The sequence below is a fragment of the Oncorhynchus clarkii genome, chromosome 28 (genome assembly GCF_045791955.1).
Source record: "Oncorhynchus clarkii lewisi isolate Uvic-CL-2024 chromosome 28, UVic_Ocla_1.0, whole genome shotgun sequence".
NCBI classification, from domain to species: domain Eukaryota; kingdom Metazoa; phylum Chordata; class Actinopteri; order Salmoniformes; family Salmonidae; genus Oncorhynchus; species Oncorhynchus clarkii.
In genome coordinates, this window is record NC_092174.1 from 34,710,582 (window position 1) to 34,737,090 (window position 26,509).

At 44.4% G+C, this 26,509-nt stretch overlaps 1 protein-coding gene across 1 annotated transcript in view; it reads right to left on the bottom strand.

Moving 5' to 3' along the window:
* Positions 1-9,340: 9,340 nt before the first annotated feature.
* The window catches only part of LOC139386769 (mitogen-activated protein kinase kinase kinase 20-like), a gene marked incomplete at its 3' end in the record, with an annotated part of 31,942 nt that continues 14,773 nt past the window's right edge, over positions 9,341-26,509 (bottom strand). The window contains exons 8-11 of the mRNA XM_071132581.1: positions 23,414-23,488; positions 22,765-22,871; positions 9,678-9,816; positions 9,341-9,496 (exon numbers count right to left, since the gene is read on the bottom strand). Of these exons, the coding sequence (XP_070988682.1) occupies positions 9,341-9,496; positions 9,678-9,816; positions 22,765-22,871; positions 23,414-23,488 (477 nt within the window). The remainder of the gene's footprint in view (positions 9,497-9,677; positions 9,817-22,764; positions 22,872-23,413; positions 23,489-26,509) is intronic.

Below are 26,509 nucleotides of genomic sequence, written 5' to 3' on the forward strand. Positions count from 1 at the left end.
GAGGGATGGAGAGAAGAGAGAAAGCTTGGAGAGGGGTGGAGAGAAGAGGAGAGAAAGCTTGGAGAGGGGTAGAGAGAAGAAGAGAGAACTTGGAGAGGGGTGGAGAGAAGAGGAGAGAAAGCTTGGAGAGGGGTAGAGAGAAGAAGAGAGAACGCTTGGAGAGGGGTGGAGAGAAGAGGCGAGAAAGCTTGGAGAGAAGAGGAGAGAAAGCTTGGAGAGGGGTAGAAAGAAGAGGAGAGAAAGCTTGGAGAGGAGTAGAGAGAAGAAGAGAGAAAGCTTGGAGAGGGGTGGAGAGAAGAAGAGAGAGGAGAGAAAGCTTGGAGAGTGGTAGAGGGAAGAAGAGAGAAGAGAGGAAGCTTGGAGAGTGGTAGAGGGAAGAAGAGAGAAGAGAGGAAGATTGGAGAGGGATGGAGAGAAGAAGAGAGAGGAGAGAAAGCTTGGAGAGGGGTGGAGAGAAGAGGAGAGAAAGATTGGAGAGGGGTAGAGAGAAGAAGAGTGAAAGCTTGGAGAGGGGTGGAAAGAAGAAGAGAGAGGAGATAAATCTTGGAGAGTGGTAGAGGGAAGAAAAGAGAAGAGAGGAAGCTTGGAGAGGAATGAGAGAAGAGAGAAAGCTTGGAGAGGGGTGGAGAGAAGAGGAGAGAAAGCTTGGAGGGTTAGAGAGAAGAGGAGAGAAGAGGAGAGAACGAGGTTACAGGCTAACACTAACATCTGCATATAAATGATGTCCTGCTTGGCTCCACTAGTCTGCCGTACTCAGACTAGTAGCTAACTACTGATTTTGGTCTCAGTCAACATCAGCCTCACTGGCCTGGTTTAGTAAGAGTTAGTAGGGCTATTGTGGTGCTATAGTGTGAGTGTTTGAGGTGCTAATGATGATGATGATGATTCATTGAGGGACTTGTGATGTATGGGGCTAGCAGTTCCTATATTGACACCAATGGTCACAATTGTTGAGAGAAAAAGTTGTCTAGTCCTATGTTCCTTCATTTCCCTCCTCTGTAGTTTCTCGGCTCCCTCTCTCTCCATTTCTCACTCTCTCTCTGCTCCCTCTCTCTCGATTATTCTGCTCCCTCTCTCTCCCCCTGCTCCCTCTCTTTAAATCTCTCTGCTCTCTCTCCATCTCTCTCCTCCCTCTGTCAACATCTCTGCTCCCCCTCTCTCCTTATCTCTCTCTGCTCTCTCACTCCATCTCCCTGCTCTCTCTTTCTCTGGACCCTGTCTCATCTGTATGCTGAGAGATAGCTAGCTAGCTACCCCCCCCCCCCCCCCTCCCTCTCTCCAGTAGTCCCGGCGGACAGGCTGTGACATTGGGTGTGAGGTCAGAGAGATGGGCAGCAGTGGTCTTTCTCTCAGCACTGTGAAATGGCTTTAGCTACAGTACAGCTCAGGGGACAGACACTGGCAGACAGAGAGAGACGCAGATCATTTTAATTTAACACACAAAGTCTTTCAGTCCAGGATTCTGGGTTAGCACACCAACAATGGATGAAGTTAATGCACTTAACACAGCTACCAGAGAAAAGTGCATGGTTCTGGTGTCGAAAGCATCAATGAATGGACATTTCAAACGGTTTATCAAATATGGCGACCACAAAATGCTGTTTGTTTGTCCGAACCTGAATTACTGAGAGACTAAGCTGGTCCAGTAGAACATGGTCATTCCACATTAGAAGGGGAGTTCAAACAAGGTACACCAAATAAATGATTTCCCACTGTTATTTCTGAGGTGTGTTTGAGGTGAACTGGAAGAGGCTCCATCATACTTAGTATATACTATCTGGACACTATTTCAGCCACACCTGTTGCTGACAGGTGTATAAAATCCAGCACACAGCCATCCAATCTCCATCGACAAACATTGGCAGTAGAACGACCTCACTGAAGAGCTCACTTTCAACGTGGCGCCGTCATAGGATGCCACCTTTCCAACAAGTCAGTTCATCAAATTTCTGCCCTGATAGAGCTGCCCCGGTCAACTGTAAGTGCTGTTAATTGGAAACGTCTAGGAGCAAAAACAGCACAGCCACAAAGTGGTAGGCCACACAAGCTCACAAAACGGGACCGGTGAGAGTTGAAACGCGTAGCGCATCGGTTGTAACACTCACTACAGAGTTCCAAACTGCCTCTGGAAGCAACATCAGCACAATAACTGTTAGTCGGGAGAGTCATGAAATGGGTTTCCATGGCCGAGCAGCCGCACACAAGCCTAAGATCACCATGCACAATGCCAAGCGTCGGCTGGAGTGGTGTAAAGCTTGCCACCATTGGACTCTGGAGCAGTGGAAACTCGTTCTTTGGGGTGATGAATCACGCTTCATATCCTGCAGTCTGACAGACAAATCTGGGTTTGGCAGATGCCAGGAGAAGGGTACCTGCCCCAATGCATAGGGCCAACCGTAAAATTAGGTGGAGGAATAATGGTCTTGGACTGCTTATCATACTTTGGGTTATGCCCCTTAGTTCCAGTGAAGGGAAATCTTAACGCTACAGACAATTATGTGTTTCAAACTTTGTGACAACAGTTTGGGCAAGGCCCTTTCCTGTTTCAGCATGTCATTGCCCCATGCAAAGCCAGGTCCATACAAATATAGTTTGTAGAGTAGAGTGTGGAAGAACTTGACTGGCCTGCACAGAGCCCTGACCTCAACCCCATCGAACACCTTTGGGATGAATTGGACCGCCGACTGTGAGCCAGGCCTAATCGCCCAACATCAGTGCCCGACCTCACTAATACTCCTGTGGCTGAATGAAAGCAAGTCCCCGCAGCAATGTTCCAACATCTAGTGGAAAGCCTTCCCAGAAGAGTGGAGTTATAGCAACAAGAGGGGGACCAACTACATATTAATGCCCATGATTTTGGAATGAGATGTTTGACGAGCAGACTTTTGGTCATTTGGTGTAGCATTACTGTGGGACCAATGAGCTACATTTATCTCCAGTGTATAAGAAGAAGAGGGTCAATTTTGACTAAAATGCCAATGATCACTGAAAGCATCATCATCCCCAGTCCTCCCATCTCATATGGCATTATTACAACTATGCATTACAGTTAGAGGCAAAATGGGGATTCTTTAAAAGGTTAATCAGAAATGTGGTATTTTAAGAAACACAGTTATAAAAATGTCAAATTTGTCCATGTTTATACATAAATGCTGTATCATGTCTAACAGGATGTCATGGTTCGGATCACTTTGGATTAGAGCTGAAGTCCATTCTACCAAATGCTATCACACACTGCCCTCATGTGGTGAGAGAGGGGATCTGTTAGTGGTTGTAGGTGTCACTATCAGGACCTGAAGGCTCATCTTTCACATGACCTGGCTGTGACAGGTGGACAATGTTTTGAGATCTGTCCCCTTCTGTTGCCATGGTGTCAGGTAACTGTCTCTAGGTGTGGTGTCAGCTCTCCTCCTCACCTGTCCTCCTCACCTGTCCTTATATCGGCTACAGCATTCTAGGTCTACATAGACAAAAACAGTATATACACTGCTCAAAAAAATAAAGGGAACACTAAAATAACACATCCTAGATCTGAATGAATGAAATATTCTTATTAAATACTTTTTTTCCTTACATAGTTGAATGTGCTGACAACAAAATCAAAAAGTATCAATGGAAATCAAATGCATCAACCCATGAAGGTCTGGATTTGGAGTCACACTCAAAATTAAAGTGGAAAACCACACTACAGGCTGATCCAACTTTGATGTAATGTCCTTAAAACAAGTCAAAATGAGGCTCAGTAGTGTGTGTGGCCTCCACGTGCCTGTATGACCTCCCTACAACGCCTGGGCATGCTCCTGATGAGGTGGCGGATGGTCTCCTGAGGGATCTCCTCCCAGACCTGGACTAAAGCATCCGCCAACTCCTGGACAGTCTGTGGTGCAACGTGGCGTTGGTGGATGGAGCGAGACATGATGTCCCAGATGTGCTCAGTTGGATTCAGGTCTGGGAAACGGGCGGGCCAGTCCATAGCATCAATGCCTTCCTCTTGCAGGAACTGCTGACACACTCCAGCCACATGAGGTCTAGCATTGTCTTGCATTAGGAGGAACCCAGGGCCAACCGCACCAGCATATGGTCTCACAAGGGGTCTGAGGATCTCATCTCGGTACCTAATGGCTGTCAGGCTACCTCTGGCGAGCACATGGAGGGCTGTGCGGCCCCCCAAATAAATGCCACCCCACACCATAACTGACCCACCGCCAAACCGGCCATGCTGGAGGATGTTGCAGGCAGCAGAACATTCTCCACGGCGTCTCCAGACTCTGTCACGTCTGTCACGTGCTCAGTGTGAACCTGCTTTCATCTGTGAAGAGCACAAGGCGCCAGTGGCGAATTTGCCAATCTTGGTGATCTCTGGCAAATGCCAAACGTCCTGCACGGTGTTGGGCTGTATGCACAACCCCCACCTGTGGAGGTCTCATACCACCCTCACGGAGTCTGTTTCTGACCGTTTGAGCAGACACATGCACATTTGTGGCCTGCTGGAGGTCATTTTGAAGAGCTCTGGCAGTGCTCCTCCTGCTCCTCCTTGCACAGGCGGAGGTAGCGGTCCTGCTGCTGGGTTGTTGCCCTCCTACGGCCTCCTCCACATCTCCTGATCTCCTGGTAGCGCCTCCATGCTCTGGACACTACGCTGACAGACACAGCAAACCTTCTTGCCACAGCTCGCATTGACGTCCCATCCTGGATGAGCTGCACTACTGAGCCACTTGTGTGGGTTGTAGGCTCAGTCTCATGCTACCACTAGAGTGAAAGCACCGCCAGCATTCAAAAGTGACCAAAACATCAGCCAGGAAGCATAGGAACTGAGAAGTGGTCTGTGATCACCACCTGCTGAACCACTCATTTATTGGGGGTGTCTTGCTAATTGCCTATAATTTCCACCTGTTGTCTATTCCATTTGCACAACAGCATGTGAAATTTATTGTCAATCAGTGTTGCTTCCTAAGTGGACAGTTTGATTTCACAGAGGTGTGATTGACTTGGAGTTACAATGTGTTGTTTAAGTGTTCCCTTTTTTTTTTTTTTTGAGCAGTTATTTAGCTTTGAGAGGTTCCTATTGTGCATCTCTATAGCTGTGTTTCCCAAATGGTGGAACTCAGCTAGGTTTTGTCTTGTGTCACAGGTCTTGTCTTGAAGGTAACAATCAAGTACCTTACTGTGATAGTTTACAATTGAATTGGTCGATTTTTTTAAAACAAAAATACCTTCATAGCAATTTCTCAATCAATCATTTGTCTAGTACTGTCGGGAGTTGTCTGAGTGGGACAGCTGTGATTGGCAGAGAGGTTTGGAACTTTCCTTCTTAATGGTCTATTAACTCATTTACCATACTGGTGATGTCACCAGGCAGGCCAGAGAAGGCAACAGCTCTTACACCTCTAAAACGGCATCATCATTATCAAATTTCACAGTATTACTCAAACCTCAGTGTGGAAATCTATAGTGAACAAAAATATAAACGCAACATGCGACAATTTTAAAGATTTTGCTGAGGTACAGTTCATATAAGGAAATCAGTCAGTTGAAAGAAATTCATAAGGCCCTAATCTATGGATTTCACATGACTGGGAACACAGATATGCATTACGTCGGATGAATGGCACGACAATCGACCTCAGGATCACGTGACGGTATCTCTGTGCATTCAAATTGACATTAATAAAATGCAATTGTGTTCGAAGCTTATGCCTGCCCATATCATAACCCTGGGGCGGCAGGTAGCCTAGTGGTTAGAGCTTTGGGCCAGTAATTGAAAGGTTGCTAGATCGAATCACTGAGCTGACAAGGTGAAAATCTGTTGTTCTGCCCCTGATTAAGACAGTTAACCCACTAGGCCGTCATTGTAAATAAGAATTTGTTCTTACCTGACTTGCCTGGTTAAATAAAGGTTACATAAATAATTGCCCCACCATGGGGCAATTCACAACGTTGACATAAGGAAACCATTTTGTTGTGTGACACATTTTAGAGTGGACTTTTACCTTCCCCATCATAAGGTTCACCTGTGTAATGATCATGATGTTTAATTAATCATCTTCTTGATATTCCACATCTGTCAAGGGGATGGATTACCTTGGCAAAGTAGAAATGCTCACTAACAAGGATGTAAACAAATTTGTGCACAACATTTAAGAGGAATAAGCTGTTTGTATATATGAAACATTTGTGGGATTTCCTCTCATGAAACATGGGCCCACACCTTTACATGTTGTATTTATATTTCTGTTCAGTGTATATAAAACCCATTAAAATCAGGTTTTTGACTGCACTGGGCCTTAAAATGTTTGAGGCTCTGTTGCTATGCTCTGTGTGTGTGTGTTTACCAGGTATAGTGATGCGCTGTTGTGCTGTCTGTGAGACATGTCTAACAGTTTATCGGTGTTGCTATGCGCTGTGTGTGTAATTCTGTGTTGCTAGGCGGTAGAGAGCTGGACAGCGAGACTCAGGACCTGGCTCTGCTCAGTGTGGTCTGGCTGTCCTCACAGGTAACACACACACACACACACTTATAAACAACATGACAATCCACTTCTAATTACATCACCAACTTATGTTGTAACTGTCTCTTGGTGTTCTCTGTTCAGTGGAATGATCTCCTCAGCTACCCCCTCTCCCTCCAGCAGTAATGCAGTCTCTGGCTCAAAAGAATTGGATAAGATGAACTTGACTGTGAATGTGACTAAGAAGTTTAAGGAGTTCAACCATCCAGCCAGAGAGGGAGCATAAATACAGACCATACATGGAAGGTACAGTATACACTCCATTCTCTCCCCTTCTCATGAACACATACTTCCTAGTTCATTTATCTTAATTAACTTCACCCTCCTTTCCCTCCCCTCTTTCTCACCCAGGTGAGAGATTGCACACTCAGGGTGGGGTGATCACTGAGGCCCGTCTGAAGGAGTTAACCCCCTCTATGCCAGTAATCTCAGTACAAGCTGTACCAAAAAACAGACAATGCATAATATCTATGAGTTTCCTCTGTACAAGACCAAGCTGAGAGGAACCACTTATGGCTGGACCTTCCGCCTCAAGACCAGAGAGAGACCAGCTAAATTGGTACTGGCCGGGGTGGCACTGCTGGTCAGTGTGTAGAGGTAGGGGTTAGGGGTTAGGGGGTGAGGAGGGAGGGAGATCAGCAGAGAGACAAGCCAAGTTGGTACTAGCTGGGGTAGCAATGCTGCTCACTGTGTGAGTCAGCTGTCAGGGTAGGCAGGAGAAATTAGGTGAAGAAGGATGAGGGACCTGCTCCTCTGTTGGTGCAAGGGATTTTTGGAGGGGTTGGAACGGAGTGAGGTAGTTATTTCGTTAGTAGTTCGTGGGCTGTGTCTTTTCCTCATTATGTTGCTCAGTGTGAGAGAAGTTACTTTAGGTAAAAAGTGTTACTACATAATCTCTCAAACCAGGTTTGATGCTGCTTTTGAAGTACAGTATAAAGACATTTGTATGGTATTGTTTTAGCACCTGAAAGCTATAATAAAAAAAAAATGTTTTTCATATGACTTAAATGAAAATATCAGTATTTATCTGAATTTATTGAAAAACAATACAATTTATAAAGAGAAGGGAGCTGCAAAATAGTTTTACACATTTGATCACAGTAAGGATCCATTTGATCACAGTAAGGATCCATTTGATCACAGTAAGGATCCATTTGATCACAGTAAGGATCCATTTGATCACAGTAAGGATCCATTTGATCACAGTAAGAATCCATTTGATCACAGTAAGAATCCATTTGATCACAGTAAGAATCCATTTGATCACAGTAAGAATCCATTTGATCACAGTAAGAATCCATTTGATCACAGTAAGGATCCATTTGATCACAGTAAGGATCCATTTGATCACAGTAAGAATCCATTTGATCACAGTAAGGATCCATTTGATCACAGTAAGGATCCATTTGATCACAGTAAGGATCCATTTGATCACAGTAAGGATCCATTTGATCACAGTAAGGATCCATTTGATCACAGTAAGGATCCATTTGATCACAGTAAGGATCCATTTGATCACAGTAAGGATCCATTTGATCACAGTAAGGATCCATTTGATCACAGTAAAGATCCATTAATTGAATTCAAAGTTTCGTTTTTGAACGAATGAACTGTATCAATGGTCTAAAAGCATAGAACATTGGATGGTACCCTGACTTGTCCTAGCCTCCACAAACTGCTCTCTGATCTATGTAACACGTGTTAATATGGCACATATATACCACTTTAAAGGCTTCAATACACCAGAACAACATGACAGTTTTCAGGAGGAAATCCACACTGCTGACAATTCTTCACTATTATCCCCTAAACTCCTCACAACAGGGGGTGGATAAATTTGGCTTCAATGAAAAATAAATATATTGACGTAACAAAAACAAAATTGTGTGTGTGTGTACCTTCCCAGTATCCCTGTGTGTTTGTGTGTTCTCCTAGTCACTGTCGTGGTCAGACCAGCTCAGCTCCATCACGTTCATGTCTAACGCCGCAACGGTGGCGGCCATATTGATGTTGGTTCCCTGTCGCACGCTGCAAATCTTAGAAAAGTTCTGATTGGACGTTGTCCACATGCTCATCTGTACTCCCGACCTCACCCCCTGACCTCTGACCCCTAACTCACTCCTGACCTTATGACTTATGACCCCAGCCGTATCACCCCTGACCACTACCACCCCCAGGTCACCTATCTCCCCCATGTTCATGTCCATGTCACCTACCCCCTCTACCCCATCAATATCAGCTAAAGAGAGCATGTCCCCAAACAAACACCCCCCACCCAGCTCCCTAAATATGGACTGTAGCCTCTCTCCCTCCATACTCCCTCCATTCACAATCCGCTCCTCCTTCATTCGCTCCCTCCATCCATATTGTCTCCCACTCTCCCCCCAACCCCTCTCCTCCATCTCATTCTCCCCCTCTACCTTTCCAATCCCACCCTGGAACCCCTTTAGCATGATCTGTAAACGCCCCCCGTCCCCTAGCGCCAGACACCCCCCAACTATACCTCCCTCAGTTCCCCTCTCCTTCTCTCTCTCTCCCCAGGTTACCTCTAACCCTCCATCCACAGCTGCCTCCCCAAGACTGCTTGATAAGCCTCTAAGCATGGACTGGAACCACCCTATCCCCCTGTCCACCCCCCCCTCCATTCCCCTGTCCATCCCTCCCTCCATTCCCCTGTCCATCCCTCCCTCCATTCCCCTGTCCATCCCTCCCTCCATTCCCCTGTCCACCCCCCCCTCCATTCCCCTGTCCATCCCTCCCTCCATTCCCCTGTCCATCCCTCCCTCCATTCCCCTGTCCATCCCTCCCTCCATTCCCCTGTCCATCCCTCCCTCCATTCCCCTGTCCATCCCTCCCTCCATTCCCCTGTCCTTCTCTCCATTGCTGAGGGTTCGGATGAGGCAGGATATCTTGGCGCTGTTGGACTCCTGAGACTGAGAGTGGAAGAACGACTCCGAACCGATGCCTGATGCTATAGGGGAGAAGAACTGAAAGAGAGAAAGAAATATGGGGACGGGGGGGACGGAGACGGGGGTTGATGGGCTTGATACTCTACAACATGACTCTTTCTAATATTTCATCTCAAATAAGGTTGTAAAACAAATAGAACACGTACATGAATGAAGCATTGTGGTCTTTGAAACCCGGCCAAACATGTAGGCTACTCACAGGTGTCACATTGGACCTCTCCATCAGTCTCTCCTCCCACAGTTTCAGTCTTTGCTCTCTCTCCTCCAGCTCCTTCTCTTTAGTGGCCAGGTCTCTCTCCAGCCTCCGCAACCTCTCCAACGTAGCATCTATCTCACACCTACAGAGAGGAGAGCTACTGTTATACTATGCCCATTGTCCATTCCCTTACATTGTCTAGAGCTCTCAATTCAAGTCAATTCAAAGGGCTTTATTGTCATGGGAAACATACAGTTGAAGTCGGAAGTTTACATACACTTAGGTTGGAGTCATTAAAACTTGTTTTTCAACCACTCCACACATTTCTTGTTAACAAACTATAGTTTTGGCAAGTCGGTTAGGACATCTACTTTGTGCATGACAAGTAATTTTTCCAACAATTGTTTACAGACAGATTATTTCACATAAAATTCACTGTATCACAATTCCAGTGGGTCAGAAGTTTACATACACTAAGTTGACTATGCCTTTAACAGCTTGTAACATTGCAGAAAATAATGTCATGGCTTTAGAAGCTTCTGATAGGCTAATTGACTTCCTTTGAGTCAATTGGAGGTGTAACTGTGGATGTATTTCAAGGCCTACCTTCAAACTCAGTGCTTCTTTGCTTGACAAGACGCCAGGAAAATAATTGTAGACCTCCACAAGTCTGGTTCCTCCTTGGGAGCAATTTCCAAAAGCCTGAACGTACCACGTTCATCTGTACAAACAATAGTACGCAAGTATAAACACCATGGGACCACGCAGCCGTCATACCGCTCAGGAAGGAGACACGTTCTGTCTCCTAGAGATGAACGTACTTTGGTGCGAAAGTGAGAATGAATCCCAGAACAACAGCAAATTACCTTGTGAAGATGCTGGAGGAAACAGGTATAAAAGTGTCTATATACACAGTAAAACAAGTCTTATATCAACCGCTCAGCAAGGAAGATGCCACTGCTCCAAAACCATCATAAAAAACCCAGACTACTGTTTGCAACTGCACATGGGGACAAAGATGGTACTTTTTAAGAAATGTCCTCTGGTCTGATGAAACAAAAATAGAACTGTTCGGCCATAATGACCATCGTTATGAAAAAGGGGGAGGCTTGCAAGCCAAAGAACACCATCCCAACAATGAAGCACGGAGGTGACAGCATCATGTTGACGGGGTGATTTGCTGCAGAAGTGACTTTTGCAATTCACAAAATAGATATAATCATGAGGGAGGAAAATTATGTGGATATATTAAAGCAACATCTCAAGACATCAGTAAGGAAGTTAAAGCTTGGTCGCAAATGGGTCTTCCAAATGGACAATGACCCCAAGCATACTCCCATAGTTGTAGCAAAATGGCTTAAGGACAGCAAAGTCAGGGTATTGGACTGGCCATCACAAAGCCCTGACCTCAATCAGGGCTGAATTTGAGGGCAGAACTGAAAAAGCGTGTGTGATCAAGGAGGCCTACAAACCTGACTCAGTTACACCAGCTCTGTCAGGAGGAATGGCCAAAATTCACCCAACTTATTGTGGGAAGATTGTGGAAGGCTACCCAAAACATTTGACCCAAGTTAAACGTTTTAAAGGCAATGCTACCAAATACTAATTGAGTGTATGTAAACTTCTGACCCACTGGGAATGTGATGAAAGAAATAAAAGCTGAAATAAATCACTCTCTCTGCTATTATTCTGACATTTCACATTCTTAAAATAAAGTGGTGATCCTAAGTGACCTAAAACAGGAACATTTTACTAGGATTAAATGTCATGAATTGTGATAAACTGAGTTTAAATGTATTTTGCTAAGGTGTATGTAAACTTCCGACTTCAACTGTATATTTACAGTGTTGTAACGACATGCAAATAGTTAGGGTACAAAAGGAAAAATAAATAAACATAAATATGGGTTGTATTTACAATGGTGTTTGTTCTTCACTGCTTGCCCTTTTCTTGTGACTACAGGTCAGAAATATTGCTGCTGTGATGGCACACTGTAGTATTTCACTCAATAGATATGGGAGTTGATCAAAATTGGGATTGTTTTTCAATTCTTTGAGGGTCTGTGTATTCTGAGGGAAATATGTACCTCTAATATGGTCATACATTGTGCAGAAGGTTAGGAAGTGCAGCTCAGTTTCCACCTCATTTTGTGGGCAGTGTGCACATAGCTTGTCTTCTCTTGAGAGCCAGGTCTGCCTACGGCGGCCTTTCTCAATAGCAAGGCTATGCTCACTGAGTCTGTACATAGTCAAAGCTTTCCTTAAGTTTGGGTCAGTCACAGTGATCAGGTATGCTGCCAATGTGTACTCTCTGTTTGGGGCCAATTAGCATTCTAGTTTGCTCTGTTTTTTTGTGAATTCTTTCCAACGCGTCAAGTAATTATCTTTTTGTTTTCTCATGATTTGGTTGGGTCTAATTGTGATGATGTCCTGGAGCTCTGTGGATTCTGTTTGTGAACAGAGCTCCAGGAACAGATTGCTTAGGGGACCCTTCTCCAGGTTCATCTCTCTGTAGGTGATGGCTTTGTTATGGAAGATTTGGGATTCGCTTCCTTTTAGCTTTTCGTGGCTATTGGCCTAATTCTGCTCTGCATGCATTATTTTGTGTTCTAGGTTGTACACAGAGCATATTTTTTGAAGAATTCTGCATGCAGTGTCTCAATTTGGTGTTTGTCACATTTTGTAAATTCATGGTTGGTGAACGGACCACAGACCTCACAACCATAGAGGGCAATGGGTTCTATAACTGATTCAAGTACCTAATCAGTATGTCGAATTTGATGTTCCTTTTGATGGCATAGAATGTCCTTCTTGCCTTGTCTCTAAGATCGTTCACAGCTTTGTGGAAGTTATCTGTGGCGCTGATGTTTAGGCCGAGGTATATATAATTGTTTGTGTGCTCTAGGGCAACGGTATCTAGATGGAATTTGTATTTGTGGTCCTGGACCTTTTTTGGAACACCACTATTTTTGTCTTACTGAGATTTACTGTCAGGGCCCAGGTCTGACAGAATCTGTGCAGAAGATCTAGGTGCTGCTGTAGGCCCTCCTTGGTTGGTGACAGTAGCATGAGATCATCAGAAAACAGTAGACATTTGACTTCAGATTCTAGTAGGGTGAGGCCGGGTTCTGCAGACTGTTCTAGTGCCCTCGCCAATTTGTTGATATATGTAGATGTTGAAGAGGGTGGGACTTTATCCCTTTTTCCCCCCACGACCCTGTGGAAAGAAATGTGTGTGTTTTTTGCCAATTTTAACCTCAGACTTGTTGTTTGTGTACATGGATTTTATAATGTTGTATGTTTTTCCTCCAACACCACTTTCCATCAATTTGTATAGCAGACCCTCATGCCAAATTGAATGAGAAGACTTTGCCTTTGTTTCGGTTTGTTTGTTTGTCAATTAAGGTGTGCAGGGTGAAAATGTGGTCTGTCGTACAATAATTTGGTAAAAAGCCCATTTGGAATTAGCAGCAGTACATTGTTTTCACTGAGGAAATGTACAAGTCTGCTGTTAATGATAATGCAGAGGATTTTCCCAAGGTTGCTGTTGACGCATATCCCACAGTAATAATTGGGGTCAAATTTGTCTCAACTTTTGTGGATTGGGGTGATCAGTTCTTGGTTCAAAATATTGGGGAAGATGCCAGAGCTAAGGATGATGTTAAAGAGTTTAAATATAGATAATTGGAATTTGTGGTCTGTATATTTGATCATTTCATTTAGGATACCATCAACACCACAGGCCTTTTTGGGTTGGAGTGTTTTTATTTTGTCCTGTAACTCATTCAAGGTAATTGGAGTGTGTTATGTTAGTCTTTACTAGTTGATTCTAAGATTTGTATTTGATCATGTATATGTTTTTGCTCTTTATTCTTTGTTATAGAGACAAAAAGATAGGAGAAGTGGTTTACCCATACATCTCCATTTTGGATAGATAATTCTTTGTGTTGTTGTTTGTTTAGTGTTTTCCAATTTTCCCAGAAGTGGTTAGAGTCTATGGATTCTTAAATTACATTGAGCTGATTTCTGACATGCTGTTCCTTCTTTTCCCCGTATTGTATTTCTCTATTGCTTTGGTGATTCACCATAGTGAAGGCATAGACTCAGGTTGTCTGGGTCTCTATGTTTTTGGTTGGACAGGTTTCTCAATTTCTTTCTCAGGTTTTTGCAATTTTCATCAAACCATTTGTCATTGTTGTTAATTTTCTTTGGTTTTCTGTTTGAATTTTTTTGAATTGATAGGGAAGCTGAGATGTCAGATATATACTTTTCAGATGTTCTACTTCCAAGTTTGTACCTTCACTATTACAGTAGTATGTTTTGTCCAGGAAGTTGTCTAAAGGTGATTGAATTTGTTGTTGCCTAATTGTTTTTCAGTAGGTTTCCACACTGCATTCTTTCCATCTATAGCATTTGTTTGTATTACTCAGTTCCTTTGGCTTTGTTGCCTCATGATTGAGTATTGCTCTGTTCAAGTAGACTGTGATTTTGCTGTGATCTGATAGGGGTGTCAGTGGGCTGACTGAGCGCTCAGAGACTCTGTGTTGAAGTCAGTGATAAAGTAGTCTACAGTACTACTGCCAAGAGATGAGCTATAGGTGTACCTACCATAGGAGTCCCCTTTCAGCCTGTCTTTAACTACAGTGCCTTGCGAAAGTATTTGGCCCCCTTGAACTTTGCGACCTTTTGCCACATTTTAGGCTTCAAACATAAAGATTGTGAAGAATCAACAACAAGTGGGACACAATCATGAAGTAGAATGACGTTTATTGGATATTTCAAACTTTTTTAACAAATCAAAAACTGAAAAATTGGGCGTGCAAAATTATTCAGCCCCCTTAAGTTAATACTTTGTAGCGCCACCTTTTGCTGCGATTACAGCTGTAAGTCGCTTGGGGTATGTCTCTATCAGTTTTGCACATCGAGAGACTGACATTTTTTCCCATTTCTCCTTGCAAAACAGCTCGAGCTCAGTGAGGTTGGATGGAGAGCATTTGTGAACAGCAGTTTTCAGTTCTTTCCACAGATTCTCGATTGGATTCAGGTCTGGACTTTGACTTGGCCATTCTAACACCTGGATATGTTTATTTTTGAACCATTCTATTGTAGATTTTGCTTTATGTTTTGGATCATTGTCTTGTTGGAAGACAAATCTCCGTCCCAGTCTCAGGTCTTTTGCAGACTCCATCAGGTTTTCTTCCAGAATGGTCCTGTATTTGGCTCCATCCATCTTCCCATCAATTTTAACCATCTTCCCTGTCCCTGCTGAAGAAAAGCAGGCCCAAACCATGATGCTGCCACCACCATGTTTGACAGTGGGGATGGTGTGTTCAGGGTGATGAGCTGTGTTGCTTTTACGCCAAACATAACGTTTTGCATTGTTGCCAAAAAGTTCAATTTTGGTTTCATCTGACCAGAGCACCTTCTTCCACATGTTTGGTGTGTCTCCCAGGTGGCTTGTGGCAAACTTTAAACGACACTTTTTATGGATATCTTTAAGAAAGGGCTTTCTTCTTGCCACTCTTCCATAAAGGCCAGATTTGTGCAATATATGACTGATTGTTGTCCTATGGACAGAGTCTCCCACCTCAGCTGTAGATCTCTGCAGTTCATCCAGAGTGATCACGGGCCTCTTGGCTGCATCTCTGATCAGTCTTCTCCTTGTATGAGCTGAAAGTTTAGAGGGACGGCCAGGTCTTGGTAGATTTGCAGTGGTCTGATACTCCTTCCATTTCAACATTATCGCTTGCACAGTGCTCCTTGGGATGTTTAAAGCTTGGGAAATCTTTTTGTATCCAAATCCGGCTTTAAACTTCTTCACAACAGTATCTCGGACCTGCCTGGTGTGTTCCTTGTTCTTCATGATGCTCTCTGCGCTTTTAACGGACCTCTGAGACTATCACAGTGCAGGTGCATTTATACGGAGACTTGATTACACACAGGTGAATTGTATTTATCATCATCAGTCATTTAGGTCAACATTGGATCATTCAGAGATCCTCACTGAACTTCTGGAGAGAGTTTGCTGCACTGAAAGTAAAGGGGCTGAATAATTTTCAGTTTTTGATTTGTTAAAGTTTGAAATATCCAATAAATGTCGTTCCACTTCATGATTGTGTCCCACTTGTTGTTGATTCTTCATAAAAAAAATACAGTTTTATATCTTTATGTTTGAAGCCTGAAATGTGGCAAAAGTTCGCAAAGTTCAAGGGGGCCAAATACTTTCGCAAGGCACTGTATGTACATACCCAGCGTGTGACAGAGCTACAGGAGTTGTGACCCGTTTTTGTTGGTTATGTTGTCATAGTTGTGCCTAGGGGGGCATGTGGGAGAGAAAATGCTGTCACCTCCAGGCAGGTATTTGTCCCCCTGTGTGCTGAGGGTGTCAGGTTCTCGTCCGGTTCTGGCATTAGGTCGATATCTGTCTAGTGCTAGCGATTTATTCCACTATGGGGCAATGTTTAGTCTGTGATATGAGATGATATAATGGAACACACACACCTAAATATACAGACATCTGATGCACGGATATATCTCCCTGCCCCTCTCCCTAAACTCTTCCAACTCTCCCTCAATTCAAACTTCTCCCTCAATTTAAACTTCTCCCTCAATTCAAACTTCTCCCTCAATTCAAACTTCTCCCTCAATTCAAACTTCTCCCTCTCTTCAAACTTCTCCCTCAATTCAAACTTCTCCCTCAATTCAAACTTCTCCCTCTCTCCAAACTTCTCCCTCAATTCAAACTTCTCCCTCTCTCCAAACCCCAATCGCAGTGCTCGCCTCCTAATCCGACTTCTCTCCGCCACTTAAAGCCCTCCTCACAACGTTTCCCCTCTGTAAACCTTCCTCCAATGACAACCCCCACTAGCTCTCCCTCCCACTGTCTCCAACTCTTCTCCCCCTCTTCCTCTCCCTCCCTCCCCCCAACTCTCTCCCTAAACTCTTCCAACTCTCCCTCAATTCAAACTTCTCCCTCAATTTAAACTTCTCCCTCAATTCAAACTTCTCCCTCAATTCAAACTTCTCCCTCAATTCAAACTTCTCCCTCAATTCAAACTTCTCCCTCAATTCAAACTTCTCCCTCAATTCAAACTTCTCCCTCAATTCAAACTTCTCCCTCAATTCAAACTTCTCCCTCTCTCCAAACTTCTCCCTCAATTCAAACTTCTCCCTCTCTCCAAACCCCAATCGCAGTGCTCGCCTCCTAATCCGACTTCTCTCCGCCACTTAAAGCCCTCCTCACAACGTTTCCCCTCTGTAAACCTTCCTCCAATGACAACCCCCACTAGCTCTCCCTCCCACTGTCTCCAACTCTTCTCCCCCTCTTCCTCTCCCTCCCTCCCCCCAACTCTCTCCCTAAACTCTTCCAACTCTCCCTCAATTCAAACTTCTCCCTCAATTTAAACTTCTCCCTCAATTCAAACTTCTCCCTCAATTCAAACTTCTCCCTCAATTCAAACTTCTCCCTCAATTCAAACTTCTCCCTCAATTCAAACTTCTCCCTCAATTCAAACTTCTCCCTCAATTCAAACTTCTCCCTCAATTCAAACTTCTCCCTCAATTCAAACTTCTCCCTCAATTCAAACTTCTCCCTCTCTTCAAACTTCTCCCTCAATTCAAACTTCTCCCTCAATTCAAACTTCTCCCTCTCTCCAAACTTCTCCCTCAATTCAAACTTCTCCCTCTCTCCAAACCCCAATCGCAGTGCTCGCCTCCTAATCCGACTTCTCTCCGCCACTTAAAGCCCTCCTCACAACGTTTCCCCTCTGTAAACCTTCCTCCAATGACAACCCCCACTAGCTCTCCCTCCCACTGTCTCCAACTCTTCTCCCCCTCTTCCTCTCCCTCCCTCCCCCCAACTCTCTCCCTAAACTCTTCCAACTCTCCCTCAATTCAAACTTCTCCCTCAATTTAAACTTCTCCCTCAATTCAAACTTCTCCCTCAATTCAAACTTCTCCCTCAATTCAAACTTCTCCCTCAATTCAAACTTCTCCCTCAATTCAAACTTCTCCCTCAATTCAAACTTCTCCCTCAATTCAAACTTCTCCCTCAATTCAAACTTCTCCCTCTCTTCAAACTTCTCCCTCAATTCAAACTTCTCCCTCAATTCAAACTTCTCCCTCTCTCCAAACTTCTCCCTCAATTCAAACTTCTCCCTCTCTCCAAACCCCAATCGCAGTGCTCGCCTCCTAATCCGACTTCTCTCCGCCACTTAAAGCCCTCCTCACAACGTTTCCCCTCTGTAAACCTTCCTCCAATGACAACCCCCACTAGCTCTCCCTCCCACTGTCTCCAACTCTTCTCCCCCTCTTCCTCTCCCTCCCTCCCCCCAACTCTCTCCCTCTCTCCCCCACTTTCCTCCTACCACTCTCCCCCCCATTATTTTCTCCTCTCCCCCCCACTCTTTTCTCCTCTCTCTCTTCCCCACTCTCTCCTTCCCTTCCCATGTCTCACCTCCCTCTCCCCCCACTCTCTCCAACCCCTCTCTCACCCCCTCTCTCTCATCTCTCCCACCAGCTCTCCCTCCCACTCTCTCCCTCTTCTCTCCCCCCACTCTCCCTCTCAACTCTCCCTCTCAACTCCACTCTCTCCCTTCCCATTTGTCTCCCCCACTCTCTCTCTCCCCTCTACCCCCACTCCCTACCGCCCCATCTCACTCTCTCTTCCCCCTTTCTCTTCCCCACCGAGCTGTCTGTCTAAACTATTGGCACACAGCTCAGACACCCATGCATACCCCACAAGACATGCCATAAATAAATGTGTGTAGTTATGTCCTTGAGCTGTTCTTGTCTAATGATGTTCTGTATTATGTTTTATGTTTTGTGTGGACCCCAGGAAGAGTAGCTGCTGCTTTTGCAACAGCTAATGGGGATCCTAATAAAATTCCAAAATACCAAATGCCACAAAAGGTCTCTTCACAGTCCCCAAGTCCAGAACAGACGCACAGTACTACATAGAGCCATTACTACATGCTAAGTAAGCAGTAAAAGTAGATTTTAAATTTGTTTTAAAAAGATAAAAATACACCTTATAGAACAGCTGGGACTTTGAAGCAACACAAACATAGGCACAGACACATGCATACGCACACGATAACATACACACTATACACACACATAGAGTTAGTACTGCAGATATGTGGTAGTGGTGGAGTAGGGGCCTAAGTGCACAAAGTGTGTTGCGAAATCTGTGAATGTATTGTAATGTTTTTAAAATTTGATAAAATACCTCCCTTCCCATTTGTCTCCTCCACTCTCTCCCTTCCCCTGCTCTCTACCTCCCCCTCTCTCTCCCTCGCTCTCCCCCACGATTACTCTCCCCCACCCTCTACCTCCCCCTCTCTCTCGCTCTCCCTCTCTCTCTCTCCCCCTCTCTCCTCTCAACTCTCTCCCCCCAACTCTCCCTCCCCCTTTCCCTCCCCCACTATATCCCTTCTCCCCCAACTCTCTCCCTCTCTCTCCTCCTCTCTCCCCCTTAATCTCTCCCTCACTTCTCCCTCCACTTCTCTCTCCCCAACTCTCTCCCTCCTCCACCCTCTCCATCAGATCTTTCCACTCATTCTCTATTCTTCTCTCATAATTGATGATCTTGCCACACTCATGTCAAACACGAACAGAATCTGTCACCCTCCTCCTCCCTCTTGTCTCTCTTCATCAGTGTTTTATTTTTCACCCTCTACATTTTGTTTCCTCTCTAAATAGTGTCCCCCTTCCCTCTTTTTCCCATAATTGACTTCTAGCTGCCCCCTATATGCTTCTTATGTGAACCCCCCCCCCCCGGTCTCTGGTGGAAACAGGCTGAGTAGAGGAATCTCCTACATGGATAGTTTCCAGAGAGTCTTATTATAGACTAAAACCAACGAGCCAGCAGGGTTATGCATACAGCTTCTCCCCTGAGACACACACACACACACTGGGGCCTCTTGTTAGGTTGTAAGTATATACAGTGAGCCCTGCTCTCTGTCCTGTGTCTGGCTTCAAAAGATGTTTATTATTATTTATTTTTTCACCTTTATTTAACCAGGTAGGCCAGTTAATTAAGAACACGTTCTCATTTACAACTGCGACCTGGTCAAGATAATACAAAACAGGGCGAAACAAACAACAGCACAGAGTTACATGGAATAAACAAGCGTACAGTCAATAACACAATAGAAAAAAGACAGTCTATATACAGTGTGTGCAAATGGCGTGAGGAGGTAAGGCAATAAATAGGTCATAGTAGCAAAGTAATAACAATTTAGCAGATTAACACTGGAGTGTATGAGCAGATGATGATGTGCAAGGAGTGAAACTGGTGTGCTTAAGAGCAGAAAAGTAAATAAAAACAATATGGGATGAGGTAGGTTGATTGGGTGGGCTATTTACAGATGAACTATGAACAGCTGCAGCGATCGGTTAGCTGCTCAGATATCTGATGTTTAAAGTTAGTGAGGGAAATCTCCAGCTTCAGCGATTTTTGCAATTCGTTCCAGTCAATGGCAACAGAGAACTGGAAGGAAAGGCGGGCCAAAGTAGGTGTTGGCTTTGGGGATGACCAGTGAGATATACCTGCTGGAGCGCGTGCTACGGGTGGGGGGAGTTATTATGACCAGTGAGCTGAGATAAGGCAGAGCTTTACCTAACAGACTTATAGATGACCTGGAGCCAGTGGGTCTGGCGATGAATATGTAGCGAGGGCCAGCCGACTAGAGCATACAGTTCGCAGTGGTGGGTGGTATAAGGGGCTTTGGTAACAAAACAGATGGCACTGTGATAGACTGCATCCAGTTTGCTGAGTAGAGTATTGGAAGCTATTTTGTAGATGACATCGCCGAAGTCGAGGATCGGTAGGATAGTCAGTTTTACTAGGGTAAGTTTGGCGGCATAAGTGAAAGAGGCTTTGTTGTGAAATAGAAAGCCAAATCTAGATTTGATTTTGGATTGGAGACGTTTGATATCTTTTTAGTGACAGGGGGCAGCATTCGTAAATTCGTATGAATGACGTGCTCAAAATAAACTGCATGTTACTCAGGCCCAGAAGCTAGGATATGCATATAGCATTGGATAGAAAGCACTCTGAAGCTCCTAAAGCTGTTAAAATTATGTCTGAGTATAACAGAACTGATATGGCAGGCAAAAACCAGAGGAAAATCCATCCAGGAAGTGGGATTTTTTTTATGTGAGTGGTTTTCCATTGAATGCCTGTTGACTATGTAATTGGTTAGGGACCTGATTGCAGTTCCTAAGGCTTCCAATAGATGTCAATAGTCTTTAGACATGGTTTCAGGCTTGTTTTCTGAAAAATTACAAAGAAAAATACCTTTTGGTTAGGGGACTGGGGAAGCATGCAGTACTGGTTTGCGCGCGTGACTGACTGTGGGTGCGCCCTTTGTTCTTTTTCCTTTCTATTGAATACGCTATTGTCCGGTTGAAATTTTATCGATTTTTTTTATAACTGACACCCTGAGGATTAGTGATAAACATTGTTTGACATGTTTCAACGTACTTTACCGGTACTATTAGGATGTGTTCGTCTGCATGTTTTGACCGCCTTTCAGCCAGTGGATTACTGAACAAAACGCACCAACAAAACAGAGTTTTTGGGATATAAAGAAGGACTTTATCGAATAAAACAACCATTTATTGTGTTCCTGGGACCCTTGTGATTGCAACCAGATGAAGATCTTCCAAGGTAAGTGATTTGTTTTATTGCTATTTCTGACTTTCGTGACTCCTCTGCTTGGTTGGAAAATGTTTGTATGCTTTTGTGTGCAGGGCACTGTCCTCGGATAGCTAGCTATTTTTACTGTTTTGTCTGCTGAGAGAAATGTCCTTACATAAACGCATGTTATGCTTTCGCCGTAAAGCCTTTTGAAATCTGACAAAGCGGCTGGATTAACAAGAAATTAATCTTTTAACTGATGTATAACACTTGTATTTTCATGAATGTTTATTATTACTATTTCTGTCATTTGAATTTGGCGCTCTGCAATTTCACAGTATGTTGTCGAGGTGGGTCGCTAGCAGCATGCCTGCGCCAAACAGGATATGAGTCTGGAAGAAGAGTTTACAGTCTAGCCAGACACCTAGGTATTTGTAGTTGTCCACGTATTCTAGGTCAGAACCGTCCAGAGTAGTGATGCTGGTCAGGCGGGCGGGTGCGGGCAGCGAATGGTTGAAAAGCATGCATTTGGTTAAACTAGCATTTAAGAGCAGTTGGAGGCCACGGAAGGAGTGTTGTATGGCATTGAAGCTTGTTTGGATGTTCGTTAACACAGTGTCCAATGAAGGGGCAGAAGTATACAGAATGGTGTCGTCTTTGTAGAGGTGGATCAGAGAATCACCAGCAGCAAGAGCGACATCATTGATATATACAGAGAAAAGAGTCGGCCCGAGAATTGAACTCTGTGATACCCCCATAGAGACTGCCAGAGGTCCGGACAACAGGCCCTCCGATTTGACCCACTGAACTCAGTGACCCACTACTCAGAGAAGTAGTTGGTGAACCAGGCGAGGCAGTCATTTGAGAAACCAAGGCTATTGAGTCTGCCGATAAGAATACGGTGATTGACAGAGTCGAAAGCCTTGGCCAGGTCGATAAAGACGGCTGCACAGTACTGTCTTTTATCGATGGCGGTTATGATATCGTTTAGGACCTTGAGGGTGGCTGAGGTGCACTCATGACAAGCTCGGAAACTGGATTGCACAGCGGAGAATGTATGGTGGGATTCTAAATGGTCGGTGATCTGTTTATTAACTTGGCTTTCGAAGACTTTAGAAAGGCAGAGCAGGATGGATAAAGGTCTATAACAGTTTGGGTCTAGAGTATCACCCCCTTTGAAGAGCGGGGATGACCGCGGCAGCTTTCCAATCTTTAGGGATCTCAGACGATACGAAAGAGGTTGAACAGACTGGTAATAGGGGTTGCAACAATGGCGGCGGATAATTTTAGAAAGAGAGGGTCCAGATTGTCTAGCCCAGCTGATTTGTACGGGTCCATCTGGATTTGGGTGAAGGAGAAGCTGGGGAGGCTCGGGCAACTAGTAGAGTTTAAACAATCCAGTCTCTGCTTACTGTACCACACACACACATGCATGCACACTGCGTACCTCCACTGGTCCTTGTTGTGTAGGAATGAGTTACACTGGTCTTGTAGTCTGCTGTCATTAGACATGGTCTCCAGAATCCCCAACACCTGCTTAAACACTGGACGCTCCTAGAACCCCCCACACACACACACACACACACACACACAATATTAAGTCAACACTGCAACTGCAGCTTTTTTGATTTTTCAGCTAAGCCTAAAAAAATCTAGTGTGCACATGAAGAAAATACTATAGATTACTGTGGTAGGAATACTATAGTATTCACTGTCATGTTTTTGCAGACTTTTCCTGTAATATTTACTGTAGCATTTACTGTAAAATGTACTGTAGTGTTTACTGCAATATAAATTGTTAGGTTTACTGTAATATTTACTGTAGTGTTTTTGCAGACTTTACTGTAGTATTTACTGTAGTGTTTACTGCAATATTTACTGTAGTGTTTTTGCAGACTTTACTGTAGTGTTTACTGTAGTGTTTTGCGGGACATTACTGTAGTATTTACGCACATTAGGACTGTATCAATAGTTCACGCTTCTGTAACAGTTCATAGTATGCCAGACTTCAGAGCCCAGGTTACTAAGTTCAGTACCAGCTGCTGCATTGTCCAATCAGGCAATCAGAGTGGTAGCCCTGACCTTTGCCCTCTCACCTTTGGTTCAGCCTGCCAGCATCTCTTCATCAGGTCAGCAAAGCTAGGTGGACAACTGGTGGGGATGGTCAGCCTCTGTAACAGACACACAGGAACCATATACAGTCACCCCCCTTGGCATTTTTCCCATTTGTTTGCCTCACAACCTGGAATGAAAATAGACTTTAGGGGGGTTTGTATCATTTGATTTACACAACATGCCTACCACTTTCAAGATGAAAAAAAAAATAACCAGAAATAAGACAAAAAAAACAGAAAACTTGAACGTGCATAACTATTCACCCTCCAAAGTCAATACATTGTACAGCCACCTTTTGCAGCAAATACAGCTGCAAGTGTCTTAGGGTATGTCTCTATAAGCTTAGCAGGTCGAGCCACGGGGATTCTTGCCAATTCTTCAAGGCAAAACTGCTCCAGCTCCTTCAAGTTGAATGGGTTCCTCTGATGTACAGCAATTTTAAGTCATACCACAGATTCTCAATTGGATTGAGGTCTGGGCTTTGACAAAGCCATTCCAAGACATTTAAATGTTTCCCGTTAAACCACTCAAGTGTTGCTATAGCAGTATGCTTAGGGCCATTGTCCTGCTGGAAGGTGAACCTCCGTCTCAGTCTCAAAACTCTGGATGACCGAAACAGGTTTCCCTCAAGAATTTCCCTGTATTTAGCGCCATCCATCCTTCCATCAATTCTGACCAATTATCCAGTACCAGTGCCGATAAAAAACATCCCCACAGCATGATGCTGCCACCACCATGCTTCACTGTGGGGATGTTTTTTATGTTGGGTGTTGGGTTTGCACCAGACATAGCATTTTCCTTGATGGCCAAAAAGCTACATTTTGTCTCATCTGACCAGAGTATCTTCTTCCATATGTTTGGGGAGTCTCCCACATGCCTTCTGGCGAACATCAAATGTGTTTGTTTATTTTTTAATGGTGCACCATGAGATGTTAAAAGTTTCTGATATTTTTTTATAACTCAATCATGATCTGTACTTCTCCACAACTTTGTCCCTGACCTGTTTGGAGAGCTCCTTGGTCTTCATGGTGCCGCTTGCTTGATGGTGCCCATTGCTTAATGGTGTTGCAGACTCTGGGGCCTTTCAGAACAGGTGTATACTGTATATACTGAGATCATGTGACACTTAGATTGCACAAAGGTGGACTTGATTGAACTAATTATGTAACTTCTGAAGGTAATTGGTTCCACCAGACCTTATTGAGGGGCTTCATAGGGGGTGAATACTTATGCACGCACCACTTTTCCCTTTTTTTGAATTTCACTTCACCAATTTGGACTATTTTGTGTATGTCCATTACATGAAATACAAATAAAAATCCATTTAAATTACAGGTTGTAATGCAACAAAATAGGAAAAACGCCAAGGGGAATGAAAACTTTGCAAGGCACTGTACACTCATATGAACACATCTACATTATGAAGTAGGAAACCAAGGAAGTGTTACAATTAAAGAAAACCCAATGCTCAGGCTCCAGTACAAAGCAACAACAGGCAATAGGATACATCCACTGTAAGGGGCAAGGGGATAATATGGAAACAGTTTTCTCTGGAGGGATTTAAAATGAAATAAATACATCTCTTTCTCTCACCACTATTGGACCCCATCTAAGAGCATACTGGGATACTCAGCAATTATGTACAGTGCAGCACAGTATTACTGGAATATAGACACAGTTTAAACCCCCTTTCACACACACACACACACACACACACACACACACACACACACACACACACACACACACACACACACACACACACACACACACACACACACACACATATATATATAACCCCCTACACCAGTTTCCCAAACTCGGTTCTCGGGAACCCAAGGGGTGCACGTTTTGGTTTTTGCCCTAACACTACACAGCTGATTCAATTTATCAAAGCTTGATGATTAGTTGATTATTTGTATCAGCTGGGGTCCCGAGGACCGAGTTCGGGAAACTCTGGTGTAGGGGTTATATGCGTGTGTGTGTGTGTGGAAGGGGGTTTAAACTGAGGCCGGTACAGTGCCACTGACACGGCACGCTACCAAAGCCTGTGGGCTCTCCTTCACCGTGGCTAACGTGAGTAAAACATTTAAACGTGTTAACCCTCGCAAAGCTGTCAGCCCAGACGGCAGAGCATGTGCAGACCAGCTGGCTGGTGTGTTTACGGACATATTCAATCAATCCCTATCCCAGTCTGGTGTACCCACATGCTTCAAGATGGCCATCATTGTTCCTGTTCCCAAGAAAGCTAAGGTAACTGAACTAAATGAATATCGCCCCGTAGCACTCACTTCTGTCATAATGAAGTGCTTTAAGGGACCAGTCAATGATTATATCACCTCCACCCTACTTGTCACCCTAGACCCACTCCAATTTGCTTACCGCCCCAATAGGTCCACAGACGACGCAATCACCATCACACTGCCCACTGCCCTATTCCATCTGGACAAGAGGAATATCTATGTAAGAATGGTGTTCATTGACTACAGCTCAACATTTAACACCAAAGTACCCTCCAAACTCGTCATTAAGCTGGAGGCCCTGGGTCTCAACCCCGTCCTGTGCAACTGAGTCCTGGACTTTCTGACGGCCACCCCCAGGTGGTTAGGGTAGGAAACAACATCTCCACCTTAACAGATTCTCAACACTGGTGCCCCACAAGGGTGCATTCTCAGCCCTCTCCTGTACTCCCTAGTCACCCATGACTACATGGCCATCCACTCCTCCAACTCAATCATCAAGTTTGCAGACGACACTACAGTGGTAGGCTTGATTACCAACAACAACAAGACAGCCTACAAGGAGGAGGTGAGGGCCCTCGGAGTGTTGTGTCAGGAAAATAACCTCTCACTCAATGTCAGCAAAACAAATTAGATGATCGTGGACTTCAGGAAAGAGCAAAGGGAGCAGCCCCCCTATCCACATTGACGGGACAGTAGTGGAGGTGGAAAGTTTTAAGTTCCTTTTTGTACATATCACAGACAAACTGAAATGGTCCACGCACACAGACAGTGTGGTAAAGAAGGCGTAACAGCGCCTCTTCAACCCCAGGAGGCTGAAAAAACACTCAAACTTTT